This window comes from Mastigoproctus giganteus, chromosome 14, assembly GCF_048544385.1.
Source record: "Mastigoproctus giganteus isolate SK-2022 chromosome 14, ASM4854438v1, whole genome shotgun sequence".
Taxonomy (NCBI): domain Eukaryota; kingdom Metazoa; phylum Arthropoda; class Arachnida; order Uropygi; family Thelyphonidae; genus Mastigoproctus; species Mastigoproctus giganteus.
Genome location: NC_143588.1, coordinates 63,110,453 through 63,137,943, shown reverse-complemented (window position 1 = coordinate 63,137,943; position 27,491 = coordinate 63,110,453). Strand labels below are relative to the sequence as shown.

The 27,491-nt window shown below is 41.2% G+C and overlaps 1 protein-coding gene across 3 annotated transcripts in view; it reads left to right on the top strand.

The window, feature by feature from the left end:
* LOC150075170 (glutamate-gated chloride channel-like) overlaps positions 1 to 27,491 on the top strand; it is a 498,225-nt gene that overhangs the window by 375,685 nt on the left and 95,049 nt on the right. For all 3 annotated transcript variants that reach the window (XM_090389048.1, XM_090389046.1, XM_090389047.1), the window contains exon 4: positions 9,120 to 9,199. In XM_090389048.1, the coding sequence (XP_090245174.1) occupies positions 9,120 to 9,199 (80 nt within the window). The remainder of the gene's footprint in view (positions 1 to 9,119; positions 9,200 to 27,491) is intronic.

Below are 27,491 nucleotides of genomic sequence, written 5' to 3'. Positions count from 1 at the left end.
GGAGGAAAAACTTTTTAATGTATAATAAGATTATATATTATTATTATTTTGTATTACAATACACAAAATGTTCAATGAGTTAAAACATAACAATTTCACTTATAATACTCTTTTCTGTCTTCCAAATCCTTATATGAAAACAGAAAACAAGCGAGCTATTTTCGAAATTAGCATAGCTGAATACGGAAAATAATAATAATAATAATAAGATTCTTTATTTATTAACAAAAATTGTATACAAAGTGATTCCTTACACAGAAAGCCGGAGAAATCTTACAATATGAGAATAAACGGGCCTGTAGTACTGGGATCCATTGCTTAAATATAAATACGTATATCCAGTAAAAATTGTAACACACATTTAATTACAAATGATTTGCAGCTTTCGAAGCTAAACGAGCCTCTTCGTCAGCAAATATTAACAAAATGGAGACGTTAGAGACAAATTTTAAAGGATACAGTTGTGCGAAAAATGAGACATTCGTGGGCACGAGGCTGACCATTCAACCACTAGATTGGTGTTCATTGTTGATGCATGGACGTGTGTGGTTATGCTTCCAGCGCTTATATAGACTCATGATATATTAATATATCATGTAATTCAAGAACTATGAACCGCAGCAAGGGAATGAGACTACACCCTATCTTGGAGGCAACTGTTTTTTTTTTTGTTTTTTTTTGAAACTAGATAAGCGCTGGAAGCATAACCACAGAAGAATGAACAATGAACACCAATCTAGTGGCTGAATGGTCAACCTCGTGCCCACGCACGCCTTATTGCGCGCACAACTGTATCCTTTAAAATTTGTCCTTTCTGTACATAGCCAACTACTTATGTAGTTGGCTATGTAAAGAAAATACATAGTACTTTCTGTAGTTGGCTATGTACAGAAAGTACATAGCCAACTAGTATGTAGTTGGCTATGTACAGAAATGATGCAAATACATTAACTTGTACATTAGTTAAACTATTTACGTAACCTAAGGCTTTAGCCTTAAACTATACAGTAATCTAAATTACTCCACACCATCAGGCATCTCTCGTATTGTGGATTTATACTTCGCAACTGGGTTGTCATCATTTCAACACCAGGGTACCTGCCCACCCACCGATGAGGAGCCAATAAGCTCCGAAGCGGTGCCACATGGGTGATGGTATCCGCTGAGAATAAGTAACAATAGTCATCTCCTATGGTGAAGCGTTACTTATTCGAAATAGTGCAATACCATGGCAACTCTTTTGAAGGTATTCACAATATGAGATATACTTAATGATACCAATTTATAACTACTTATGTAGTTGGCTATATACAGAAATGATGCAAATACACTAGCTTGTACATTAGTTAAACTATTTACGTAACCTGAGGCTTTAACCCTAAACTATACCGTAATAAAAAATAAAATAAAAAAAATAAATAAATAAAAATAGTTTATTCGAACCAAAAAAAATTATAAATTCTCAAGCCTGCGTGAATTATTGGCAGACCTGTGTAATACAACTCTGCTCAATCACATAAGAGAAAGAGAAGAACTCGTTTCGCGCATAACACCCTTTAACACATACTAATAATCCTGGAATTCTCAGAAATATTATTAGACGAGTAATGAAACATATGAACATAAAACTAAATGTTAATTCCCATTGCAAAGATCAGTCAGTTATCGTTACGGCCCTGTTTCCCACATTGAGAGTATATATTGGGTTCACAAGCGTTTGAAAAAAACCAAGTTCAAATAATTTCAGAGACTGTAACAATTCTGAAAAGCTTCTTCAATCAATGATGTAATCGGTAAGGTCTCAAGACAGATGTTATTCGTTCGAAAGAACTTTTTTGTTTGTTTTATGGCTGCTAACATAGTAAAGAAATGCAACGATATTATCTTTTTTTTTTTTTATCTTCTATGCAGTGGAGTTACAACACCAAAATGTAAGAAATTTTTAGTTGTTTGTAAACCTAAGTCAGTTTGCCAAATATATGAATAAATCGCTGTATTCGGAGAAAATCCCACATTCATGATCTAAGATTAAATATTTATTATTATTACAATAATATCTCCTAAAGGAATGTCCTTTATGCAACTAGAGGACATGGGTTACATGAATGAAAAATGGCAAAAGTATATACAGTTTATGTACGGAGTAGTCAGGCACGTTAATACAATACATGCCTTAAACTAGCCTCTGGTATACATATATATTGTACATCAATACGTGCAATATAGCTTCATAACATAATTTCACCTACAGCTGTTAAGCTGTAGGTGAGATTATGTCTATACATAAATGCGAGAGTGAATACCTGTAGGTTTTGTCATTGAACAGCTTCTGGAAGTCTATGGATAACTTGTTAAATATTTCAATAGCGTTAAATGGAAACATATAGTCCAAGGAAGTCATGTTACACAGCTTAGATCTATATGGGAGTGCATTGGTAATGCTCCTATTCCGACCTGACGGTCTGGCAATGATCTCCCAGATATCAAGCGAGTTTAGTTTTCCAGACAGGAGCTTAGTGAGTATAACGGGGTTCCTAGAGATGATTTGATACCTCCATGGTAGCAAATTGGATTGGAGAGCATGACAGATTTTGAAATAATAGGTGGTAGACCTGCAATCTTATTCAGACATTTTAAAATCCAGTATTCGAAGGATAAGAACCTGGTTTGGTATGATGGGGATGCAGAGGACCATACAGTACAGAGGTTCCCAACCTTTTTTTGCTTGTGGACCCCCCTGAGTCCTAACTTTACGTATGTGGACCCCCATATACGCATATGTAATATTCCTAAATGAAATATTTATTTGTAGGTTAGTAAAAGCTAATAATTAAACAATTCCAATATAATAAAAAAAATGTAAATTACAAATTTTGAAAATTTTAATTGATAAAACTGAAATATTTTTACTTGTAATGACAGAATTAGTAAAAAAATTTTAAAAAATACTATTTCAAACAACATATATAAATTTATTCCTAAGGCTATTAAATGGGATCCCATTAAATAGGCCCTACTAATGAGATCCTTGTGGCTGATGTTTTGATATTAGCATTTTAATATCTGGCTCCAATTTTGTGAGAGTCAGACGAAGATCACCTCTTTTTACTATATCAAGTCGATTACGATTTTTTGTTAACAACTGTGTTACACGACTAAAGCCAGATTCCACAAGATAAGATGATGGGAAAATAATGACATACATTTTAGCTTTCTCCCATAAAAGCGGATATTTACATGCAATGTCACTGTTCTTCCATACCTCATGCTTTCCTTTTTTGAATAAACTTCGGACTGTCTCATTAGACCGCAATTCAACAAGTTCCTCTTGTAAATCAGTTTCAACATCAGCAACATTTACCTCAAATGGAATCAGCACTCAATCTGGGATGTTCAGTTCTAGTAGGTCCTTGAACCGAAATTGCATGTCTTCATCATTTTTTTTTTAAATGATCAACACACACACAACACAATCATCATCTTTTAAATCCCTGCTAACTGAAGCAAGGTTTGGAAACTGGTCAAACGCACGGCGTGAGATATTAAGACTGTACAATTTGAGTTTTCCTAGGAATGCATTATTGGCTTCTTTGCTAGATATTAAATCACAATTATGTCCTTGCTGCAGCTTATTAAGAGAATTCAGTTTTTCAAACACATCTGAGAGGTAAAATATGTCTGTTTTCATGGCAACCAACTGTTTTCCAATCTCCTTTTCGTTTAGAAATGATACAATACTGTCACTAGAACAATAACAATAAGTTCACTAGAACAATAACTTTCAATAACACAAACAATAGATTTCACCACGACGATGCCGATTACTCACTGAGTCACTATAGAATGAAATGACTGACTCTTTCTAGATTAGTCGGTGCTTAAATGTTTTCTTCTTCGAGAATTTTCTATGGAAAGAAATTTTTTTTTGCGTCAACTAAAGAAGGTTCCAGAAAATACGAGTATCTTCTAACTGCGAATTTCTGGACTTTCCTATGACATTAGTTTATTTTATTATTATTATTTTTTATTTATTTTTATTTAACAAATTATTTTATTTATAATATTTTATCATGAACCCCTTAGCTCATATTATGGACCCCCGAAATACAATTTTTTTTCTTGTGGACCCCCTCAAAGCTTCTATGAACCCCTGGGGGTCCATGTGGACGCCCCGGTTGGGAAACACTGATATAGTAGAAGCATATAGGGGAATAGGGATTATGCAACGAAGAATACAGTTGCTGATAAGATGCGGATTATGATAGTTGGAGACTCCAGTTTCACAGCCCATATAGCTGAATGTTTTTTCCCCCCGAGTGGCATTAAAATGAGGCAAGATCGTAAGGTCTTTGTCCCAGGTGATGCCCAAATCTTTAAGCTGATTGATTTTTTTTAACTGGAGTGTTCTCAATTATGATATTCACATCGCGCCTCCGTAGACAGGTGGGAAGGAGCAGCAATGCGTAGCACACGCTTTTTGATTAGACCGGGGTTCGAGCCCGTCAGGGCTCGAACCCCGTCACCAAATACGGAGGATGCGGGAAGGTCAGGGAATGACCACCGCATATTCCTGGAGCAATATGGCCTTAGTTTCTAATGCTCCTAAAAACCAAATAACAACAACAACAATAGATATTCACATCACTGATATTTCTCTTCTTGGTTATAGTACGCTGAGCAGTTTTCTCTTTGTTTCTGGAGAGACCAGTTGCATGAAGGTATTTTCAAGTTCTTGTAGCTGTCGATTGGAGGTCACAGTGGTACACTGGAAAGCCTGGGGGAATTTCGTGACAATAGAAAACTTTAAATCATCGGCGTACGAGGTAGTTAGTATGATTTTCGAAGAAGGGTTCTAAACATGCGCCGATGAGGGCGACAAAGATAACATCCCCCCCCCCTCGGGGGAGACCACTGGAGCAGACAATTCGGTGATGATGGTTCTGGTTTCTTATGCATAGGTCCTGGACTGTAGGAGCCTCTTGAGAAGATCGAATAGATGGTTAGAGATTTTGAAGTAATCGGATAAATTGTTTGTTGCTTATCGTATATTCTATTCTGAAAAGTGTATCTGTGAGGTTGGCAATAGTGGATCGTCCGGGTAAGTATACTAAGCGGGTATGGAGGATTATAGATAAACATATGCTGGGTAAGACCAGGAAGTATGGCCTTTTACATGATTTTGAGAAAGGTGCATCACACAGAAATTGGTCTGTAATCGTTTGACGATTTAGGATTAGACGTTTTTGGTATGGGATGGTAAACGGATTGTTGTTAGCCTTTAGGAGCATCAGCGACCAGGGTTCTTAAACAGTGGATAGTGTCCCCATGGTGGGGACAGCGAGCAACTTAGAGGGGGGGGTCGCAGTTTTTTTTATTAAAGTTTTGCCTCCGGCATGGTGTTCTAGCTTACAATAGGTTTTTGACCTGCTTACTTTTCTTAGCAGAGGCACAAGGGTTCTGAGAACTGCAACAATATTGTATTCTTTAAATTATTAATGTTACAGAATGTTACTTTGAAATGAATTTTCAGTTATATCCTCATATCAATTTATTTTCCGAATGTTTAAATTTATTCATAAAATCCGTTGCGTTGTTATATTAAAAACGTCGATAAATTTTGCGATTTGCTTTCATTAAAGCGTAATCATTTTAATCAAAAGTAAGTAGTATATTTATTTCTTGCTCAATTCCAACCCAAATGAAATTATTAGTTTTTATCTATAATTCATTTATCACTTTAGGGGGCCACAGTTTCGCAAATGCTATCCAGTGACTTAGAACATGTCATGCTACCGTGTATTATCTGTACAAGAGTGTATTCACGGGCTGATTTCTATGTTGCGCTGGCTGAAAAACCCGAAGTAACTCACGATGACTTAAACCCCATGAGGGGTTTAAATTGACTACAGACCCATCTCTCTTTTGGCAAACTATTTGAAAGATTCTTAGAAAGATTAGTAAGATTTGAAAGATTATTTGGAAAAACCATCCCAAGTTGGCTTCAAGAAGGGAAAATCCTGTGAAGACGCCTTGGTCTCTTTAGTTAATCACATATCAGCTTCCAGCGCTAAATATGAATTGGCCATATTCATCGACTTCGAGGGAGCTTTCGATTCCTTCTGGTGGGAGAGCACTCTCAATTGTCTTATCAAAGCCAAGTGCTCTCGGCAACTATTCCAAGTTATTAGAAGCTACTTCCAAAAGAGACTCATCCAAGTAATCTCGAAACAGCAGACTCTCTCTAGGACCATCTCAAGAGGATGCCCCCAGGGATCAGTTCTGGGACCCCCTCTTCTGGAACAGTTTTGTACAGCTGGCTCATACAAAAACATGACAATATCCCTGCCTTCGTCTACGCCGATGATTTGGTTCTTCTAATTCCAGGTCGATGGCGTCTGCAACTAGAACAATCAGCCAATATAACTCTTTCTGAGCTAATCAAGTGGTCAAGTATAAATAAATTGTGAATATCTGCCACAAAAACAAACATGGTGGTTTTTAAGGACAAGTTAGTTTACAGAAGACCTCCTAATATAAATATAGACGGTAGGCAAATCCCTTTTGTACCTGAATTAAAACATCTTGGCGTAATTTTAGATGACAGTTTAACCTTCTCCTTTCATATTAATCACCTCGCCTCGAAGATTAAGAAGTTCAGTACAGCAATTATCCGCATTTCCAAATCGGAATGGGGACTAAATAAGAAGACTCTCTTCTATATTTTACAGCAGTATTCGTACCAATAACAACATATGCTTCGGGAGTCTGGTTCCACAGAGCTGTTAAGGTTAAACTCCGTTCCAAGCTCATCTCCATTCAACAGATTATGCTGCTTGCCATGCTCCGGGCCTGCAGGGCAGTGTCCTCTGCTGCTCTGCAGGTCCTTGCTGGAGTCTCACCACTAGACCTGCATGTCATCTTCAAAGGACTATGCTATCGTCTAAAGCACAGAGTTCCTGGCGAGATTCTCGGCATCTCATGCAACCTAACTGCTAACATCAAAGACGAGAAACGGAGAATCTGGAACGAACTTATCAGTGTGTGGCAATCACGATGGGATTCCAGTACTACTGGTCAAGTCATCCGCTCTTTTGTTCCTGCAGTTACCTTCCTTCACAACAAGAATGTGCGCCAATGGTTTTCTCCCAGCTTAACAACATCATATATACTTATAGGGCACGGCTCCATCAACTCCAAACTATTTCAATTTGGTTTGTCTGATACCAATCTCTGCTTGTGTGGTGCTGAGGAAACATGGACGCACATTCTGTATCGCTGCAGTCTGTACCACGACGACAGATCTGCACTACAAACTGCTGTCAGCAAATTTTCTGAAGGAAATGAAGTGACACTGACTGAAAATTCTCAATCGTTTTCAGCTCTACAATTCTCCTCTGCTGTTTTCACCAAAAGAAAGCAACTCTTCTCGAGTCTATCATCATCTGAACAACAAGGAACCAACCCAACACCTGCAATGTCTATCGATATATCTTAAAACTGAAATCACCTGCCATCTCTTTTTTTTTAGCTGGCACCCCAGTTTGGGCATCTGTGGATACTTTAGCTAGCACCCACTGGTATAGCACTACCTTCAGTGGGTGCGGTTTTCGTCCTTCCTAGGACAGAAAAGGGCTGCTGTCTTGTGGTTCCTTGTGCCACAATTTATATTTCTGATTAGTTGCGTGATGTGATTTGCTGTGTGGATATGTTACATGTTTATTTCACTTACAACACTGTAATTAATATGATTCATGTATATAATTGTATATATAAGGCGCCTCCGTAGCCAGGTGGGAAGGAGCAGCAGTGCATAGCACACGCTCCTTGATTAGACCGGGGTTCGAGCCCGTCACCACTAAATACGGAGGATGCGGAAAGGTCAGGGAATGACCACCGCATATTCCCGGAGCAATATGGCCTTAGTTGCTAATGCTCCAAATAACAAACAAACATTGTATATAATATAATATGTATGTATATAGCGGATTTGCCAGTTTCTGGCTAGGGACCGCTTGTTCTTTTGTTAATAAAGAATTAGTCGCAAGTAGACCGTTTGTGTGAAACGCTATCAAAAGATGGGTTGTGTGAAAATAATGGAAACCATAAAACGAAAATACCGACACTTGAAATAGTGGCTTTTAGCTACAATTTGTGCAGCCAGAAATATTGCCCATTTAATTATTTCGAAATTTTCATGTCTTTTGAATTTTAGTGATTTATTTTCGCCATGTACCACATAACGAGTTGTTGTGATCTTTTTGTGTGCGTTTGTTTGGCATAAATTTATTTAATTCGTGTTTTATAATTACAACATTGTGGAAACTGATATGGCCCCTAAAGAGCACAGTAAGAAGAAAATTTCAATTAAAATTAAACAAAAAAATGTGGAGAAAATTTCAACGGTCCGAGATTTTTGAACGAATATTAAAATAAAAATTATTATTTTTTTGCCGGGAGGTAATTTTATTCCACAGGGGGTGAAACTTACTCCATCTGGATTCAACACTGAACGAGACACAGGGCACTTAAGGCGCTGATTTGCATTCGATATAGCATAATATTAAAATCATAAATATCTGTTTACCTTATATCTTATTTCCTGAACCGCTTAAAGATCTGGGTTACGACTTGAACCTGCGTCGGAAGGTATCAACATAAGCCATTTTATAACTGAGGCACTATACTATTATTAGAGGAGCACTTTTACGGACGTCTGCACTCAACGAAACTAACATTTGTAACCATATAATGAAAAAGAAAGCGTTTAAATAAAAAAAAATTCATTACTCAAGATTAAGTTAGTTACATTGACCAGGAACAGTATTTCATTATAGTGAATGGAAAACTTCCTGAAAAATTTTCTTAAGGATCTAATGATCGGTTGCAGACTTCGGTTCTTCCCTTCCACAGACAAGCACGCTCCGCCCAGCTATCTCGACAAATTATAAACACTTCCGTCGCATTATTTATTGATCATACCTCGTTAAGAACGATTCTATTAACAAATATAACTACAGCAGACACAGCGGTAATAACCAGTGAATAGTTTAATTTCTTCTTTAGCAATAGTTGCATATACTGGATCAAATTTCTAATATCGCATTTTTTTCCCTTTGCAGTTTGGTTAATGAAACAGATAAAGAGATTCTCGATATCTTGACAAATTCAAAGGAGTACGATCACCGAATAAGGCCAACAAGTAAGTATACCTATCTGAACTCATACCATGGTGCAAAAATATTTTTCAGGTTTTCCTTTATGAAAACCACAACAAAAAATAAATAAAATAATAATAATAACTAGGGGGCTTATCCCCCTGCTCACTTTGCTCGCCTATCCCCGCACACGCGTTTCTACATAAAATATAGAGGTGTGACGGATTGAATCAAATCTTTTCTACATAAAAGGCACACCTGTCGAAACGCACTGGTCGATATCTAATCAGGAAATGACCTATATAATTATTTACCAGGGAATTTGTAATGACGTAATTTTCCCACACATTTATACACGTAACCTTCATCCATCTTCTCCCATTGGCTACCCCATCACGCGCCATTCTCAAGGTGGAATAAATAGCACTATGTAATTATTTACCTGCATTTACATAGATCACGTACGAAAAGGCCTTTTGCTTCGAGTTACATAATGCTTGAGGAATACTGTGGCATCCAAAAGAGCAGGACTAAAATATTTACAAACTATACAAATATTTAAAATACCAAACTATTTACAAATATACAAACTATACAAATATTTAAAATGCCAAACTATTTACAAATATACAAACTATATCGGGTCCCTTCATCAGCTGACATTACAGTAGAACATCAAATGATGCCGAGCGTGGTCATATATTAGACAGTGAAGCACGTGCACGAGGTTGGTGAACGTCCGTAGCCGATTGCTCAGGAGCGGGAGTGCAGTAGCACACGCTCTTTGAGTAGACCGGGGTTCAAGTCCTTGGCTGCTAAATACGGTCGATCTGCCAACCCGCAGTGGACCAGCGTGGCAGATTATGGTCCATTTCCCTCATCATGAATTGTTGAGGAGGCTTCCATCCTGCAGTGGGTTGATAATGGCTGCAGTTTACCTTTTACCTTTATGGAGGCAGTTATCTTTCAATGGAGGACAATGTAATTATTTACCTGCGCATTTATGTTGAAGCTCCTGATGTAGTGCTTCAACTTTTTTGAAGTGCTTTCTAATGTCATCTAAATACCGTTTGGACAACAAATAAACGATTATTATTCTGAGCTGTTCATTCCAGGCATGCAGAGAAGACAACTGGCACGCTGCGTGTGCTGGTACAGTTTCTGTAAGAAAGATTTTCTTAGGTCCCACCCGAGACAAGACGAACCTCATGATGAAGGCCAGTTTTGTATATCACTGATCTGTGATGAAAAAAAAAAAAAAAAAAAAAGTCGAGCCAATCAGCATTGTTCGTTATTGTGGCCACAGGTCTCGGTCTCTCTCTCTCTACAAATTTTCTTCTTAATGGCTGAAACCTGAAGTCCGGATGATTTAAACCCCATGAGGGGTTTAAATCATCCGGAGTTACTTCGGGTTTTTCAGCCAACGCAACATGGAAATCAGCCCGTGAATACACCCTTGTACAGGTAATACACAGTAGCATGACATGTTGTAAGTCAGTGGATAGCAAACTTTGCGAAACTGTGGCCCCCTAAAATGATAAATGAATTTATGCTTCCCCCCCTCACCATAGATAAAAACTAATAATTTCATTTAAGTTGGAATTGAGCAAGAAATAAATATACTACTTACTTTTGATTAAAATGATTGCGCTTTAATGAAAGCAAATCGCAAACTTTATCGACGTTTTTGATATAACAACGCAACGGATTTTATGAATAAATTGAAACATTCGGAAAATAAATTGATATGAGGATATAACTGAAAATTCATTTCAAAGTAACATTCTGTAACATTAATAATTTAAAGAATGCAATATTGTTGCAGTGCTCAGAACCCTTGTGCCTCTGCTAAGAAAAATAAGCAGGTCAAAAATCTATTGTAAGCTCGAACACCATGCCGGAGGCAAAACTTTAATAAAAAAAACTGCGACCCCCCTCTAAGTTGCTCGCTGTCCCCACCATGGGGGCGCTATCCACTGTTTAAGAACCCTGGTCGCTGATGCTCCTAAAGGCTAACAACAATCCGTTTACCATGCAGCCAGCTTGAATATGTGCACCACGAATAGAAACTGTATTATGTTTCGTAGCATTTTAAAATGAGTAATTTTACTGAGCAGCAAATTTAGTGCATATTAGGGAAAAGTGTAACATAAACACCAAATGTTAAAAACTGCTAATATACGTCGTTCGAAGACTTTTCAGTGATTACCGTACTTTAAAGGGCCGCTTTTCCGTCGATGACGATCCTCGCTATGCTTCAAATTCTAAAACTAATGATTCACTCATGTTGGTGATCTGATCAGAAGTGACAGACGTTTAACTATCCGCAAAGCTGCTAGTGAAACTCGTATTTATTCTGGGATTACAATTAATTTTAACAGATCTGGGAATGCGACTTGTTTCAGCAAAGCCTTTTCAATGATAATGACAGAGTGCTGACTTCTATTGTGTCTGTAAATTTTCTGTATTCTGTGGTCAATTTGTCTGTTTGCTGAAAAAAAACCCGAATTTCCAGAAGCAAAGCCATGCAACCATTGCCTGGGAACGACTAACTCAGCCACGCTGTGAAAAAACGCATATAAAAATTCCTCGCTTTATTTACGGATTTCCAACCCAGGAATTTTTCATTCGGTGTGGGGAGGACGGTGATTATACCTATTGTGCTACTCGCGAAGGCTTGTTTCTTCCATCGTTACTAGTGACGAATCGTGAGTGTACAGCTATCACCCAGAAACAAAGGCCCAGTTCTCTCAACGAAGACTTTGTCTTCTCCAATGACCAAAAAAGGAAAGCAATCTCGATCAAATGTGAAGATCAGGTTAATCGTATTTTCTGACTCACAGGGAATTGTTTATTATGAATTTGTTCAGCATAATCAAACAGTGAACGAGGAACACAAAAAAATAGTTGTATGGCCAATGCTGGTCAGAGCATGCTGGAAAAGTGGGCTTCAAAAAATTGGCGCTTGCATTATAACAACACCCTATATACTCGGCGCTTCCATACAAGAATTTCTTGAGAAGTACTCGATAAATGCTATTGTCCCCACCATCCCCTGTACTCACTGGATTTAGTTTAGTGGTTTTTGTTTTGTTTCCTGAGCTTAACTGAACAACGACTGAGGAAGGTATTCGCAATTAAAATTTGTAATTTAAGTGCTAAATATTTATTAGCAAAGGAACTATTATCAATTCCAGAAGTAGCCTAGTAGAAGTAGCCCAGAAGAAGCATAAATGCTTCCAAAAGTAGCCTATCATAAATGCTTCCAAAAGTTTCTGAGGCGTTGGAATCGGTCTATACAGCGTTAACCAAGGAGAACATTTCGAAGAAGGTCCATTCGAACAGCCGGTAAGCTTCATTATTTCCCAAGTATGAGTTTATTCCCCTAACATTTTGATCGCACCTCCTATGTTTATTAATTGTTTTCCTATTTACCCTAGAACAAGAGCGGTGAACCTATGGCACGCGTGCCGAAAGAGGCACGCATACATTTTTTTTGGGCATGCGGAATTCAGAGCGTCCCAAAAAAATTGAATCAACTATTGATCAGTTTTATTCAAGATTTGTCAAGTTCAGAGAATTGGAAGAAACGGCAAAATTAATTAAGTTTGCAGACAGTGTAAAACTAGCCGAACTGAACCTGAAAATGTTTTAATGGATCGATCTGGATGATTTTGAGATGCAACTGATTGATTTTCAGAGCAGCTCAATTTGGAGGCAAAAATGTATCGATTCAGAGCTGATTTAGAAAATATTGAAAGGGAACGATTAGTGACGGGATTAGCAAAGAAAACTGCAGAAAATGAGGTATTAAAAGTTTGGAATTCCATTCTTTAAACTTTTGTCCTGGCAACGGCATCACTAACAATTTTCTCATCAACATATTCTTGTGAGTCGTTGTTCTCAGTGATGAACTTTGCTAAGTCTAGTCATAGGAGTAGTCTTACGGATGAAACTAGTGCTGCATGCATAGCTCTAAAAGTTACAAAGAATAAGCTTGATGTAATATATCTGTCGTCAATGGTTCAGCAACAGAAGTCCCACTGATGTTTTATATTTATAATATAATAGAGGTTTAACATTTTATATTAAATTTGCTCTGTAAGCTACAAGTTACATTTTTGTTATGATTTTATTGTAATACCTGTATTAAAGCATCTTTGAAATAGTCTTTTATTTCATTATTATTATTATATATTTTTTTTTTGGTTACGCTTTTGTCAAGTAAAACGTGTATGAGAAAAATATCAATACAGTAGAACAATAGAACATGGTAGAACATAATCGACGTTCTGTCGATTATCCGAACTAATTGGGACCAAGGTTGGTTCGGTTAATCAAATAGTTCATATAATCAAACATACATGAGAATACCCAGTTTATACAAAACAAAGTGTAATTAGGCCTAAATTAAATTATTGTACGCAAGGTATTTTGAAATATGAAGTGTTATAAAAAATAATTGATTTAGGAAATGTTTTGTAAATAATAAGCAAAATCACATTTTATACATAAACAGAAATAAATAAACAAGTAACTGCACACAAATAAGAGTATATGAATCTTGGGAAAGTTTATTTTTTAAAATATGCAATCTTGAATTTTTCTTTGAACCATGCGAGATTGTCTTGTTTTTCTACGAGATCTCTCATCCTCTTTAATAGCAGTATCTCCGTAGAACTGCATTCAGACTGTGCTCACACCATGTCAGTGCATGGGGATGGGGTGACGGTGGTTCGGATAATCGACGTTCTACTGTATTTTGAAAAATTCCGAGCGGCACGCGAGGATAGTTTTTTCAAATATTTAGCAAATTTGGAACCCACTCTTAAAAGGGTTAGCCACACCTGCCCTAGAATATGTCCCAGAATTTTTTTGTACATATTTTTGAAACACCCTGTACGCTGAAATGTATACTTCCTATCTCCACGTGCCTTGCAAAACTGGTCCTGTGCTCTGACTTATGAAATGAAAGCAAGATCATATAAAATTATTGTATTTTGCCAACAATGAAATTCGAAGGTGACAGTATGAGCAGATTTATCTGGTTTTGTCTTTGTCTCCTGGTTGTTATCGATAATGCCATGAATGCAGCCTATCTCCTGTGGCTTATCTTATCTTATCTTCCTTCACGATTAAGCGATCCGCCTGTTCCGATCTCGAAGAGGTCTGCCCATCTTTTCTTCGGTCTTCCTCTACTGTGGCATTCTGGACAATTCTGTCTTACTTGTATTTTGAAATTCTTTGTGGAGGAGGCCGTATTTGTATCAGTACGACAACCCGTCATATCACAAAGCGCGCTCAGTACAACCGTGGTTGAAAATAATAATATGATAAACCTGTTTTTGAAACTCAACACAAGGGAAGAGAAGAATGTTTTGGAATAAGTGAGAGTCAGAACCAGCCGTCCCATCTCAAGCAGAGAACTTGCTACAGCCTTTCCGGAAGAAATAAAGACTTTATTCCAAAAAATGTTACTGATGTCATTAAAACCCATAACGGTAGAGATCAATCATACTCGATATTAAAAATTGCTTTTTTATAACAATTTTTTTTTTTAATATTTAATATCCCTATAACTATTGGAGGACAGTCTATATTTCTTAACCCGATTCGCGACGTTGGTTGGCTGTTGTTAGGTTTAAGCGCATCAACAACTTACGCCATATGGTGCTGTATATAATGCCTATAAATTGCGTGTTCTGTGATGGATTTCCTGTTTGCTGAACGAAAAAACCCCTAAAAAATAAAAGGACGATAAAAATCCCTCGCGTCATTTACAGGATTCGAACTCAGGTCTTTTCCACCCGGTGTGGGGAGGACGATGATTATATCAGCAGTGATTACCACACGTGTTAAAAATGGAAGGTTATTTTTAGAACAGGCCAATTATGCTTTATTTGATGTTTTTATGATTGTCTGTCACCGTCTAGGTAACAACGCAAACATCAAAATTCAAACAATGTGAATTTTGTGCATACTACTGATACATTATTTAACGCGTACTGCAAGCGGACTACTGAAAAGATTTTTCAGTGGTTCCCAATAAAGTGACCTAGTTGCAGGGGAATATAATACAGCCTTCCTTTTCTCAATTTGCAACGAAATAAATCTTGAGAAAAGGATTACAGTGGATTTGATCATCTTAATGGGAACACGTTTTGTATTTAAAAAGGTTTAATGATCATGTAACTTAGGACCTTTTCCAAACGATTCAAGTCATTAGAGAAAGGACCTAAATTATGATACTTCAATGTGCACCCATTAAATTGCAACCCAAGCTTATGAATATGTATAACATGTCGATTAACGTACACTGACATTCATGGATACGGCTAAACATAAAAATACTAGAGGGCCTTGAACAGAAATGTGCTGCACTGCTTGCCTATTTTAGCGGAATTAATCGAAATATTTCCTGAACTGTAATTTCGTTTGAAGCCCTCGTTATTCTAGATAGCTCTTTAAGAGACAAATATGTCTAACCAGTTGAGATGTTTATTTCAAGCAGAGTACAGATTTCCCGGAACTGGTCGCATTAAGCAGCTGATTATGAGTGAGAAGCACAACCGGACATAGATGAATTGTACGCGATAGCCTAAAGTCACTCCCTGCATCCCGAAGCAGAAATAGGTCGCAAAAATAAAGATTCCGAACTAATTAAACAATTGGAATGCCTTCATCGACAATCTTTAAAATGCCACGTCTAATTCTAGGAAAGGAGAAAATACTGTTTACAACGGGACACTAAAAATTAATATATCAAAATGGTTACATCAGAGATTACCACTTATAAAATGCGTGAATATTTTCATCGTATTGGACTCCCGTTTCATGATAATAAGAACAGAAGTGATAACTTAAAAAGAGAACTGTTTCATTACGTCATCACAGCACGTTAATTAATATATTTTGTCTGATGCTAAGAATTTTATATAATAAAAACATAACTTAACATACTAATCCTTTCTGGTGAAATCGAACAACATTGTATATAACTGTTGTTGTTGTTTTAGGTGCATCAGCGACTAAGGCCATATTGCTACGTATATATTGTTTGTAAATTACTTGTGTTCGGTGGTCGATTTTCTGTTTGCTGGACGAAAAACCCAAGTTTCCGGAAGAAAAAACATGCCACCCTCGCCTGAGACCGACTAACTCAGCCACGCTGTGCAAAAAGCCCATAAAAATTCCTCACGTCATCGACAGGACTAGAACTCAGGTCTTTTCCATCCGGTGTGGGGAGTACGGCGATTCTACCAACTGTGCTACCCACGAGGGCTGGTGGGAGACTCTGGAAAGTGCTGAAACTGACTTAGCGGTCCAAAATGAAAGCTGTAAATAGAAAATTTCGTGTCCCAGTAGTACGGTTAAAACAAATCAGATGCTAATAAGAGATTTACAGAACATAACCGTGATTGTAAATTCAGATAAGAATGACAAACTGGGAAAGAGGACGCTGTATAGTGATGCTAGGAATTTAGATTCTGAAAGAGTAGCGACTGCTGAAAAAAAGACAGGACTAGTGCAGACTCACGTTGAGGATACTGATGAAAATCACAGTATTATTATCAAAGCTAATGATGATTCGACCTTGAAAACCAGTAGAGATGTTCGAGATACAGTGGAAAAGGCGATGAAAGGAATGTTAAAAACGGTAAGATCAAGAAAGGTAAAACAGATAGAGAAAAGAGGAATTGTATTGGAAATGGACAGCGAACATGATGCGGAACAGATAAAGAGTAATAAGAGAATACGGAATCACCTTTGTATAAGGCAAAGTACTCCTTGAGCCGAGTACAGGTCTGGAGGCCTCATTTCAGGAAGGATATAGAGTTGCTTGAGCGAATACAGAGGAGGGCAACAAGATTGGCGAGGGGAACGAAGGAGTCCTATTACCAAGAAAGGCTTAAGTTCTGCAAATTTCAGCGTCTGGAAACTAGGCACCTGCAAGGTGATCTGATTGAGATGTATAAGGCCTTGAATGGGTTGAGCAGGCTCAATTCTGATGGGATTCTTCCTCTTGCTCAGATTAAGAACCTGAGAGGCATAATCTTAAATTGAAACACAGCTGTAGAATAGATGTGCGGAAATTTGCCTTTAGCCAGCGAGTAGTTCATTGCAGGAACAAACTTCCATCTTTAACAGATATTTATTTAAAGTATACCCAGTAAAATAAAATAAAATAAAATATTTCCAGAAGCTTTCGGAACTCGTGTCCCTTTCTCAACTGACAGAATTTTTTTGAATACATTACAAGCAAAGTGTGGCACGTTACTCATTCGTCATTGTTGTAGCACGGACGTGTGCTGCCTTGCGCCAGTGATCATCCATCAATAAAACGGTTGTCTCCAGGATTGGATGTATACGCATGCCTTTCTGGCGATTTAATGCCTTAGGGTTGTTCATTATGTTTAGTGACTCTAGCCATAGGCGGTGGCGAAAGTGTCGCGCGTGGTCCACTATCTCAAAGTCGCGCTTGGGGTCAAGATCGTGGTTGGTAGCCCAAAAATGTTCTGCAAGCGCGGACTGGTCAGTTTCGGCAAGCCGGATTGCTCTGTCGTGTTCCGTGAGGCGATCCTGGAGACGTCTCGATGTCTCACCTACGTAGCAACTGTTACAGGCCCTACAGGTGATACGGTACACTACATTGCTGCGTAAGACAGGTGTGACAGGGGTCTTCACACTGGAGACAAGTGAACGCAGGTTCCTACCTGGTAATTGTACACATTTTATGTTGTAACTTCTCAGGATCTTCGAGATACGTCCTGACACTCCTGGATAGTACGGAATGTAGGCGGATGATATGCCGACTTGCTTCGGAGGTCTTGGGTTGGAAGTAAGTTCTTGTGCCTGTAACAAGCATCTGTTTAGTACATGGGATGGATAACCGCATCTGGTTAAGTCCGCCTTCACACGGGAGATCTCGTTACGTCTAATTGTGTCGGTGCTGGAATGGCTCCAGGCCCTGGAGAACAGGGTGCGGGCAGTGCTATTGAGATGGCTTGGAGCGTGGCCGGACCCGTAGTTGGTGAATTGACCGCACCACATGGGTTTGCGGTATACTGAGGTCTCTAGATGTGGGCCTACGCGATGCACTAGCACGTCCAGAAACGGGAGCGAACCGTCCACCTCTGATTCTACGGTAAACTTGATGAAATTGGATAGAGAGTTGAGGTATTCTAGTAGTACCGTTTCAGAACCACGTGGTATTATGGTAAAAATATCGTCGACATATCTACACCACGTTGTAATAGGTGTAGGTGGGTTCTGGTGTATCTGCTTCTCCAGATCTTCCATGGCGATGTTAGCTACTACGGAACTGACAGGGGCACCCATAGCAGTGCCATGTACTTGTTTGTAGAGTGAGTCTTCAAAGGTGAAGATGCTGCTAGAGAGGCATAGGTTGAGGGCGGTACAGATGTCATCAGTGGATAGTGACGTCCTGGATTGGAGGCTTAAGTCGCTCTCAAGGAGCCTTCTGGCGCAGTGCACGGCCTGTTGGACGGGAATCGAGGTGAATAAAGAAACCACGTCAAATGATGCCATGACAGAGTTATCAGGGATTGAAATGTCCTTGATGGTGTTAATGAATTCACTGCTGTTTTTAACGGTGTGAGATGTATTACCTATAAGAGGCGAGAGGAGGCTCGCGATGTGTTTGGACAGTTCATACGTTGGGGCACTGCAGCAAGACACTATAGGGCTGAGAGGAATACCCGGTTTATGGATCTTTGGTAATCCGTAGAATTGTGGTAGTTGGCAGCCAGTAGCACGCAGAAGATGGTGAGTCGCGGTCGGGATCTTCTTATCTTTAAGCCATGCGTGGACAAGTTTATTAACATTTGCTTCCAGACGTTTCAAGACTTTAACGGGAGGATCAGGTAGAGGTTCATATACGTTAGGATCGAGTAATAGGGCCAAGGCTTTCTCTCGGTAGGCTGATCGGTCCAGCACAACAGTCCGGCGCCCTTTATCCGCAGGAAGTACAACGATGGAGTTGTCTTTTCTTATAGATGACAGGGCGGCACGTTGGCGGTGGTTGAGGTTTGAGCACGTTTTTCGAGTGTTGCGGAGGACTGCGGCAGTCTTGAATCGGATCTCGTTGGCAGTTTCTTCGGGAAGGTTGGTAATACTGGCTTCTATGCCCATAGCGAGCTGTGTGATGGGAGGTTTCGATGGTATAACGGCGAATTTCATACCGTTTGATAAAACACTCAGCTGCTCGTTGGACAGTTGTTTGTTACTTAGATTCAAGACGAAAGAAGTCGTGTCGTCTGAACGAGTGTTCGTCTTTAAGGAGTTAGTTTCTATGCTCAAGTTTATGAACTTGCGCTGTTGGCGTAAACGGTAGGTATCCGAGGTCTGACTAGCCCGATGGCAGATGGTATGTATAAGGTTTGTAAATACAATAGGCGAGACCTTACCTTGTATATGTTGTAACAGTCTGGACTTGTTGTAGTCAGCGTTCCTGATTTCACGGTGGAGATGGGATATCCATAAATTTAACGTGCGCAGGCTGAAGTTAAAGCAGGCACGATCCATATGAGAGTTGTGGAACGGGGCTTTGTATCGGAACCCTTTAGGTATAATTCGATTGCTTTTGCATCTGTGGGCGAAGCGTAAATGTTGCCTGTAGCGAGCTATTGAGAGGAAGCACTTTTGCAACTGTGCACAATCGTTGTAGGTATTATGGCCATAAAGTGATCGAATAGTGACAAATGGGCCTGGAGTACTGGGGTCCATAGTTTAACAGATATTTATTTAAAGTATACCCAGTAAAATAAAATAAAATAAAATATTTCCAGAAGCTTTCGGAACTCGTGTCCCTTTCTCAACTGACAGAATTTTTTTTTTTTGAATACATTACAAGCAAAGTGTGGCACGTTACTCATTCGTCATTGTTGTAGCACGGACGTGTGCTGCCTTGCGCCAGTGATCATCCATCAATAAAACGGTTGTCTCCAGGATTGGATGTATACGCATGCCTTTCTGGCGATTTAATGCCTTAGGGTTGTTCATTATGTTTAGTGACTCTAGCCATAGGCGGTGGCGAAAGTGTCGCGCGTGGTCCACTATCTCAAAGTCGCGCTTGGGGTCAAGATCGTGGTTGGTAGCCCAAAAATGTTCTGCAAGCGCGGACTGGTCAGTTTCGGCAAGCCGGATTGCTCTGTCGTGTTCCGTGAGGCGATCCTGGAGACGTCTCGATGTCTCACCTACGTAGCAACTGTTACAGGCCCTACAGGTGATACGGTACACTACATTGCTGCGTAAGACAGGTGTGACAGGGGTCTTCACACTGGAGACAAGTGAACGCAGGTTCCTACCTGGTAATTGTACACATTTTATGTTGTAACTTCTCAGGATCTTCGAGATACGTCCTGACACTCCTGGATAGTACGGAATGTAGGCGGATGATATGCCGACTTGCTTCGGAGGTCTTGGGTTGGAAGTAAGTTCTTGTGCCTGTAACAAGCATCTGTTTAGTACATGGGATGGATAACCGCATCTGGTTAAGTCCGCCTTCACACGGGAGATCTCGTTACGTCTAATTGTGTCGGTGCTGGAATGGCTCCAGGCCCTGGAGAACAGGGTGCGGGCAGTGCTATTGAGATGGCTTGGAGCGTGGCCGGACCCGTAGTTGGTGAATTGACCGCACCACATGGGTTTGCGGTATACTGAGGTCTCTAGATGTGGGCCTACGCGATGCACTAGCACGTCCAGAAACGGGAGCGAACCGTCCACCTCTGATTCTACGGTAAACTTGATGAAATTGGATAGAGAGTTGAGGTATTCTAGTAGTACCGTTTCAGAACCACGTGGTATTATGGTAAAAATATCGTCGACATATCTACACCACGTTGTAATAGGTGTAGGTGGGTTCTGGTGTATCTGCTTCTCCAGATCTTCCATGGCGATGTTAGCTACTACGGAACTGACAGGGGCACCCATAGCAGTGCCATGTACTTGTTTGTAGAGTGAGTCTTCAAAGGTGAAGATGCTGCTAGAGAGGCATAGGTTGAGGGCGGTACAGATGTCATCAGTGGATAGTGACGTCCTGGATTGGAGGCTTAAGTCGCTCTCAAGGAGCCTTCTGGCGCAGTGCACGGCCTGTTGGACGGGAATCGAGGTGAATAAAGAAACCACGTCAAATGATGCCATGACAGAGTTATCAGGGATTGAAATGTCCTTAATGGTGTTAATGAATTCACTGCTGTTTTTAACGGTGTGAGATGTATTACCTATAAGAGGCGAGAGGAGGCTCGCGATGTGTTTGGACAGTTCATACGTTGGAGCACTGCAGCAAGACACTATAGGTCTGAGAGGAATACCCGGTTTATGGATCTTTGGTAATCCGTAGAATTGTGGTAGTTGGCAGCCAGTAGCACGCAGAAGATGGTGAGTCGCGGTCGGGATCTTCTTATCTTTAAGCCATGCGTGGACAAGTTTATTAACATTTGCTTCCAGACGTTTCAAGACTTTAACGGGAGGATCAGGTAGAGGTTCATATACGTTAGGATCGAGTAATAGGGCCAAGGCTTTCTCTCGGTAGGCTGATCGGTCCAGCACAACAGTCCGGCGCCCTTTATCCGCAGGAAGTACAACGATGGAGTTGTCTTTTCTTATAGATGACAGGGCGGCACGTTGGCGGTGGTTGAGGTTTGAGCACGTTTTTCGAGTGTTGCGGAGGACTGCGGCAGTCTTGAATCGGATCTCGTTGGCAGTTTCTTCGGGAAGGTTGGTAATACTGGCTTCTATGCCCATAGCGAGCTGTGTGATGGGAGGTTTCGATGGTATAACGGCGAATTTCATACCGTTTGATAAAACACTCAGCTGCTCGTTGGACAGTTGTTTGTTACTTAGATTCAAGACGAAAGAAGTCGTGTCGTCTGAACGAGTGTTCGTCTTTAAGGAGTTAGTTTCTATGCTCAAGTTTATGAACTTGCGCTGTTGGCGTAAACGGTAGGTATCCGAGGTCTGACTAGCCCGATGGCAGATGGTATGTATAAGGTTTGTAAATACAATAGGCGAGACCTTACCTTGTATATGTTGTAACAGTCTGGACTTGTTGTAGTCAGCGTTCCTGATTTCACGGTGGAGATGGGATATCCATAAATTTAACGTGCGCAGGCTGAAGTTAAAGCAGGCACGATCCATATGAGAGTTGTGGAACGGGGCTTTGTATCGGAACCCTTTAGGTATAATTCGATTGCTTTTGCATCTGTGGGCGAAGCGTAAATGTTGCCTGTAGCGAGCTATTGAGAGGAAGCACTTTTGCAACTGTGCACAATCGTTGTAGGTATTATGGCCATAAAGTGATCGAATAGTGACAAATGGGCCTGGAGTACTGGGGTCCATAGTTTAACAGATATTTATTTAAAGTATACCCAGTAAAATAAAATAAAATAAAATATTTCCAGAAGCTTTCGGAACTCGTGTCCCTTTCTCAACTGACAGAATTTTTTTGAATACATTACAAGCAAAGTGTGGCACGTTACTCATTCGTCATTGTTGTAGCACGGACGTGTGCTGCCTTGCGCCAGTGATCATCCATCAATAAAACGGTTGTCTCCAGGATTGGATGTATACGCATGCCTTTCTGGCGATTTAATGCCTTAGGGTTGTTCATTATGTTTAGTGACTCTAGCCATAGGCGGTGGCGAAAGTGTCGCGCGTGGTCCACTATCTCAAAGTCGCGCTTGGGGTCAAGATCGTGGTTGGTAGCCCAAAAATGTTCTGCAAGCGCGGACTGGTCAGTTTCGGCAAGCCGGATTGCTCTGTCGTGTTCCGTGAGGCGATCCTGGAGACGTCTCGATGTCTCACCTACGTAGCAACTGTTACAGGCCCTACAGGTGATACGGTACACTACATTGCTGCGTAAGACAGGTGTGACAGGGGTCTTCACACTGGAGACAAGTGAACGCAGGTTCCTACCTGGTAATTGTACACATTTTATGTTGTAACTTCTCAGGATCTTCGAGATACGTCCTGACACTCCTGGATAGTACGGAATGTAGGCGGATGATATGCCGACTTGCTTCGGAGGTCTTGGGTTGGAAGTAAGTTCTTGTGCCTGTAACAAGCATCTGTTTAGTACATGGGATGGATAACCGCATCTGGTTAAGTCCGCCTTCACACGGGAGATCTCGTTACGTCTAATTGTGTCGGTGCTGGAATGGCTCCAGGCCCTGGAGAACAGGGTGCGGGCAGTGCTATTGAGATGGCTTGGAGCGTGGCCGGACCCGTAGTTGGTGAATTGACCGCACCACATGGGTTTGCGGTATACTGAGGTCTCTAGATGTGGGCCTACGCGATGCACTAGCACGTCCAGAAACGGGAGCGAACCGTCCACCTCTGATTCTACGGTAAACTTGATGAAATTGGATAGAGAGTTGAGGTATTCTAGTAGTACCGTTTCAGAACCACGTGGTATTATGGTAAAAATATGAACGTATATGAACCTCTACCTGATCCTCCCGTTAAAGTCTTGAAACGTCTGGAAGCAAATGTTAATAAACTTGTCCACGCATGGCTTAAAGATAAGAAGATCCCGACCGCGACTCACCATCTTCTGCGTGCTACTGGCTGCCAACTACCACAATTCTACGGATTACCAAAGATCCATAAACCGGGTATTCCTCTCAGACCTATAGTGTCTTGCTGCAGTGCCCCAACGTATGAACTGTCCAAACACATCGCGAGCCTCCTCTCGCCTCTTATAGGTAATACATCTCACACCGTTAAAAACAGCAGTGAATTCATTAACACCATTAAGGACATTTCAATCCCTGATAACTCTGTCATGGCATCATTTGACGTGGTTTCTTTATTCACCTCGATTCCCGTCCAACAGGCCGTGCACTGCGCCAGAAGGCTCCTTGAGAGCGACTTAAGCCTCCAATCCAGGACGTCACTATCCACTGATGACATCTGTACCGCCCTCAACCTATGCCTCTCTAGCAGCATCTTCACCTTTGAAGACTCACTCTACAAACAAGTACATGGCACTGCTATGGGTGCCCCTGTCAGTTCCGTAGTAGCTAACATCGCCATGGAAGATCTGGAGAAGCAGATACACCAGAACCCACCTACACCTATTACAACGTGGTGTAGATATGTCGACGATATTTTTACCATAATACCACGTGGTTCTGAAACGGTACTACTAGAATACCTCAACTCTCTATCCAATTTCATCAAGTTTACCGTAGAATCAGAGGTGGACGGTTCGCTCCCGTTTCTGGACGTGCTAGTGCATCGCGTAGGCCCACATCTAGAGACCTCAGTATACCGCAAACCCATGTGGTGCGGTCAATTCACCAACTACGGGTCCGGCCACGCTCCAAGCCATCTCAATAGCACTGCCCGCACCCTGTTCTCCAGGGCCTGGAGCCATTCCAGCACCGACACAATTAGACGTAACGAGATCTCCCGTGTGAAGGCGGACTTAACCAGATGCGGTTATCCATCCCATGTACTAAACAGATGCTTGTTACAGGCACAAGAACTTACTTCCAACCCAAGACCTCCGAAGCAAGTCGGCATATCATCCGCCTACATTCCGTACTATCCAGGAGTGTCAGGACGTATCTCGAAGATCCTGAGAAGTTACAACATAAAATGTGTACAATTACCAGGTAGGAACCTGCGTTCACTTGTCTCCAGTGTGAAGACCCCTGTCACACCTGTCTTACGCAGCAATGTAGTGTACCGTATCACCTGTAGGGCCTGTAACAGTTGCTACGTAGGTGAGACATCGAGACGTCTCCAGGATCGCCTCACGGAACACGACAGAGCAATCCGGCTTGCCGAAACTGACCAGTCCGCGCTTGCAGAACATTTTTGGGCTACCAACCACGATCTTGACCCCAAGCGCGACTTTGAGATAGTGGACCACGCGCGACACTTTCGCCACCGCCTATGGCTAGAGTCACTAAACATAATGAACAACCCTAAGGCATTAAATCGCCAGAAAGGCATGCGTATACATCCAATCCTGGAGACAACCGTTTTATTGATGGATGATCACTGGCGCAAGGCAGCACACGTCCGTGCTACAACAATGACGAATGAGTAACGTGCCACACTTTGCTTGTAATGTATTCAAAAAATTCTGTCAGTTGAGAAAGGGACACGAGTTCCGAAAGCTTCTGGAAATATTTTATTTTATTTTATTTTACTGGGTATACTTTAAATAAATATCTGTTAAACTATGGACCCCAGTACTCCAGGCCCATTTGTCACTATTCGATCACTTTATGGCCATAATACCTACAACGATTGTGCACAGTTGCAAAAGTGCTTCCTCTCAATAGCTCGCTACAGGCAACATTTACGCTTCGCCCACAGATGCAAAAGCAATCGAATTATACCTAAAGGGTTCCGATACAAAGCCCCGTTCCACAACTCTCATATGGATCGTGCCTGCTTTAACTTCAGCCTGCGCACGTTAAATTTATGGATATCCCATCTCCACCGTGAAATCAGGAACGCTGACTACAACAAGTCCAGACTGTTACAACATATACAAGGTAAGGTCTCGCCTATTGTATTTACAAACCTTATACATACCATCTGCCATCGGGCTAGTCAGACCTCGGATACCTACCGTTTACGCCAACAGCGCAAGTTCATAAACTTGAGCATAGAAACTAACTCCTTAAAGACGAACACTCGTTCAGACGACACGACTTCTTTCGTCTTGAATCTAAGTAACAAACAACTGTCCAACGAGCAGCTGAGTGTTTTATCAAACGGTATGAAATTCGCCGTTATACCATCGAAACCTCCCATCACACAGCTCGCTATGGGCATAGAAGCCAGTATTACCAACCTTCCCGAAGAAACTGCCAACGAGATCCGATTCAAGACTGCCGCAGTCCTCCGCAACACTCGAAAAACGTGCTCAAACCTCAACCACCGCCAACGTGCCGCCCTGTCATCTATAAGAAAAGACAACTCCATCGTTGTACTTCCTGCGGATAAAGGGCGCCGGACTGTTGTGCTGGACCGATCAGCCTACCGAGAGAAAGCCTTGGCCCTATTACTCGATCCTAACGTATATGAACCTCTACCTGATCCTCCCGTTAAAGTCTTGAAACGTCTGGAAGCAAATGTTAATAAACTTGTCCACGCATGGCTTAAAGATAAGAAGATCCCGACCGCGACTCACCATCTTCTGCGTGCTACTGGCTGCCAACTACCACAATTCTACGGATTACCAAAGATCCATAAACCGGGTATTCCTCTCAGACCTATAGTGTCTTGCTGCAGTGCCCCAACGTATGAACTGTCCAAACACATCGCGAGCCTCCTCTCGCCTCTTATAGGTAATACATCTCACACCGTTAAAAACAGCAGTGAATTCATTAACACCATTAAGGACATTTCAATCCCTGATAACTCTGTCATGGCATCATTTGACGTGGTTTCTTTATTCACCTCGATTCCCGTCCAACAGGCCGTGCACTGCGCCAGAAGGCTCCTTGAGAGCGACTTAAGCCTCCAATCCAGGACGTCACTATCCACTGATGACATCTGTACCGCCCTCAACCTATGCCTCTCTAGCAGCATCTTCACCTTTGAAGACTCACTCTACAAACAAGTACATGGCACTGCTATGGGTGCCCCTGTCAGTTCCGTAGTAGCTAACATCGCCATGGAAGATCTGGAGAAGCAGATACACCAGAACCCACCTACACCTATTACAACGTGGTGTAGATATGTCGACGATATTTTTACCATAATACCACGTGGTTCTGAAACGGTACTACTAGAATACCTCAACTCTCTATCCAATTTCATCAAGTTTACCGTAGAATCAGAGGTGGACGGTTCGCTCCCGTTTCTGGACGTGCTAGTGCATCGCGTAGGCCCACATCTAGAGACCTCAGTATACCGCAAACCCATGTGGTGCGGTCAATTCACCAACTACGGGTCCGGCCACGCTCCAAGCCATCTCAATAGCACTGCCCGCACCCTGTTCTCCAGGGCCTGGAGCCATTCCAGCACCGACACAATTAGACGTAACGAGATCTCCCGTGTGAAGGCGGACTTAACCAGATGCGGTTATCCATCCCATGTACTAAACAGATGCTTGTTACAGGCACAAGAACTTACTTCCAACCCAAGACCTCCGAAGCAAGTCGGCATATCATCCGCCTACATTCCGTACTATCCAGGAGTGTCAGGACGTATCTCGAAGATCCTGAGAAGTTACAACATAAAATGTGTACAATTACCAGGTAGGAACCTGCGTTCACTTGTCTCCAGTGTGAAGACCCCTGTCACACCTGTCTTACGCAGCAATGTAGTGTACCGTATCACCTGTAGGGC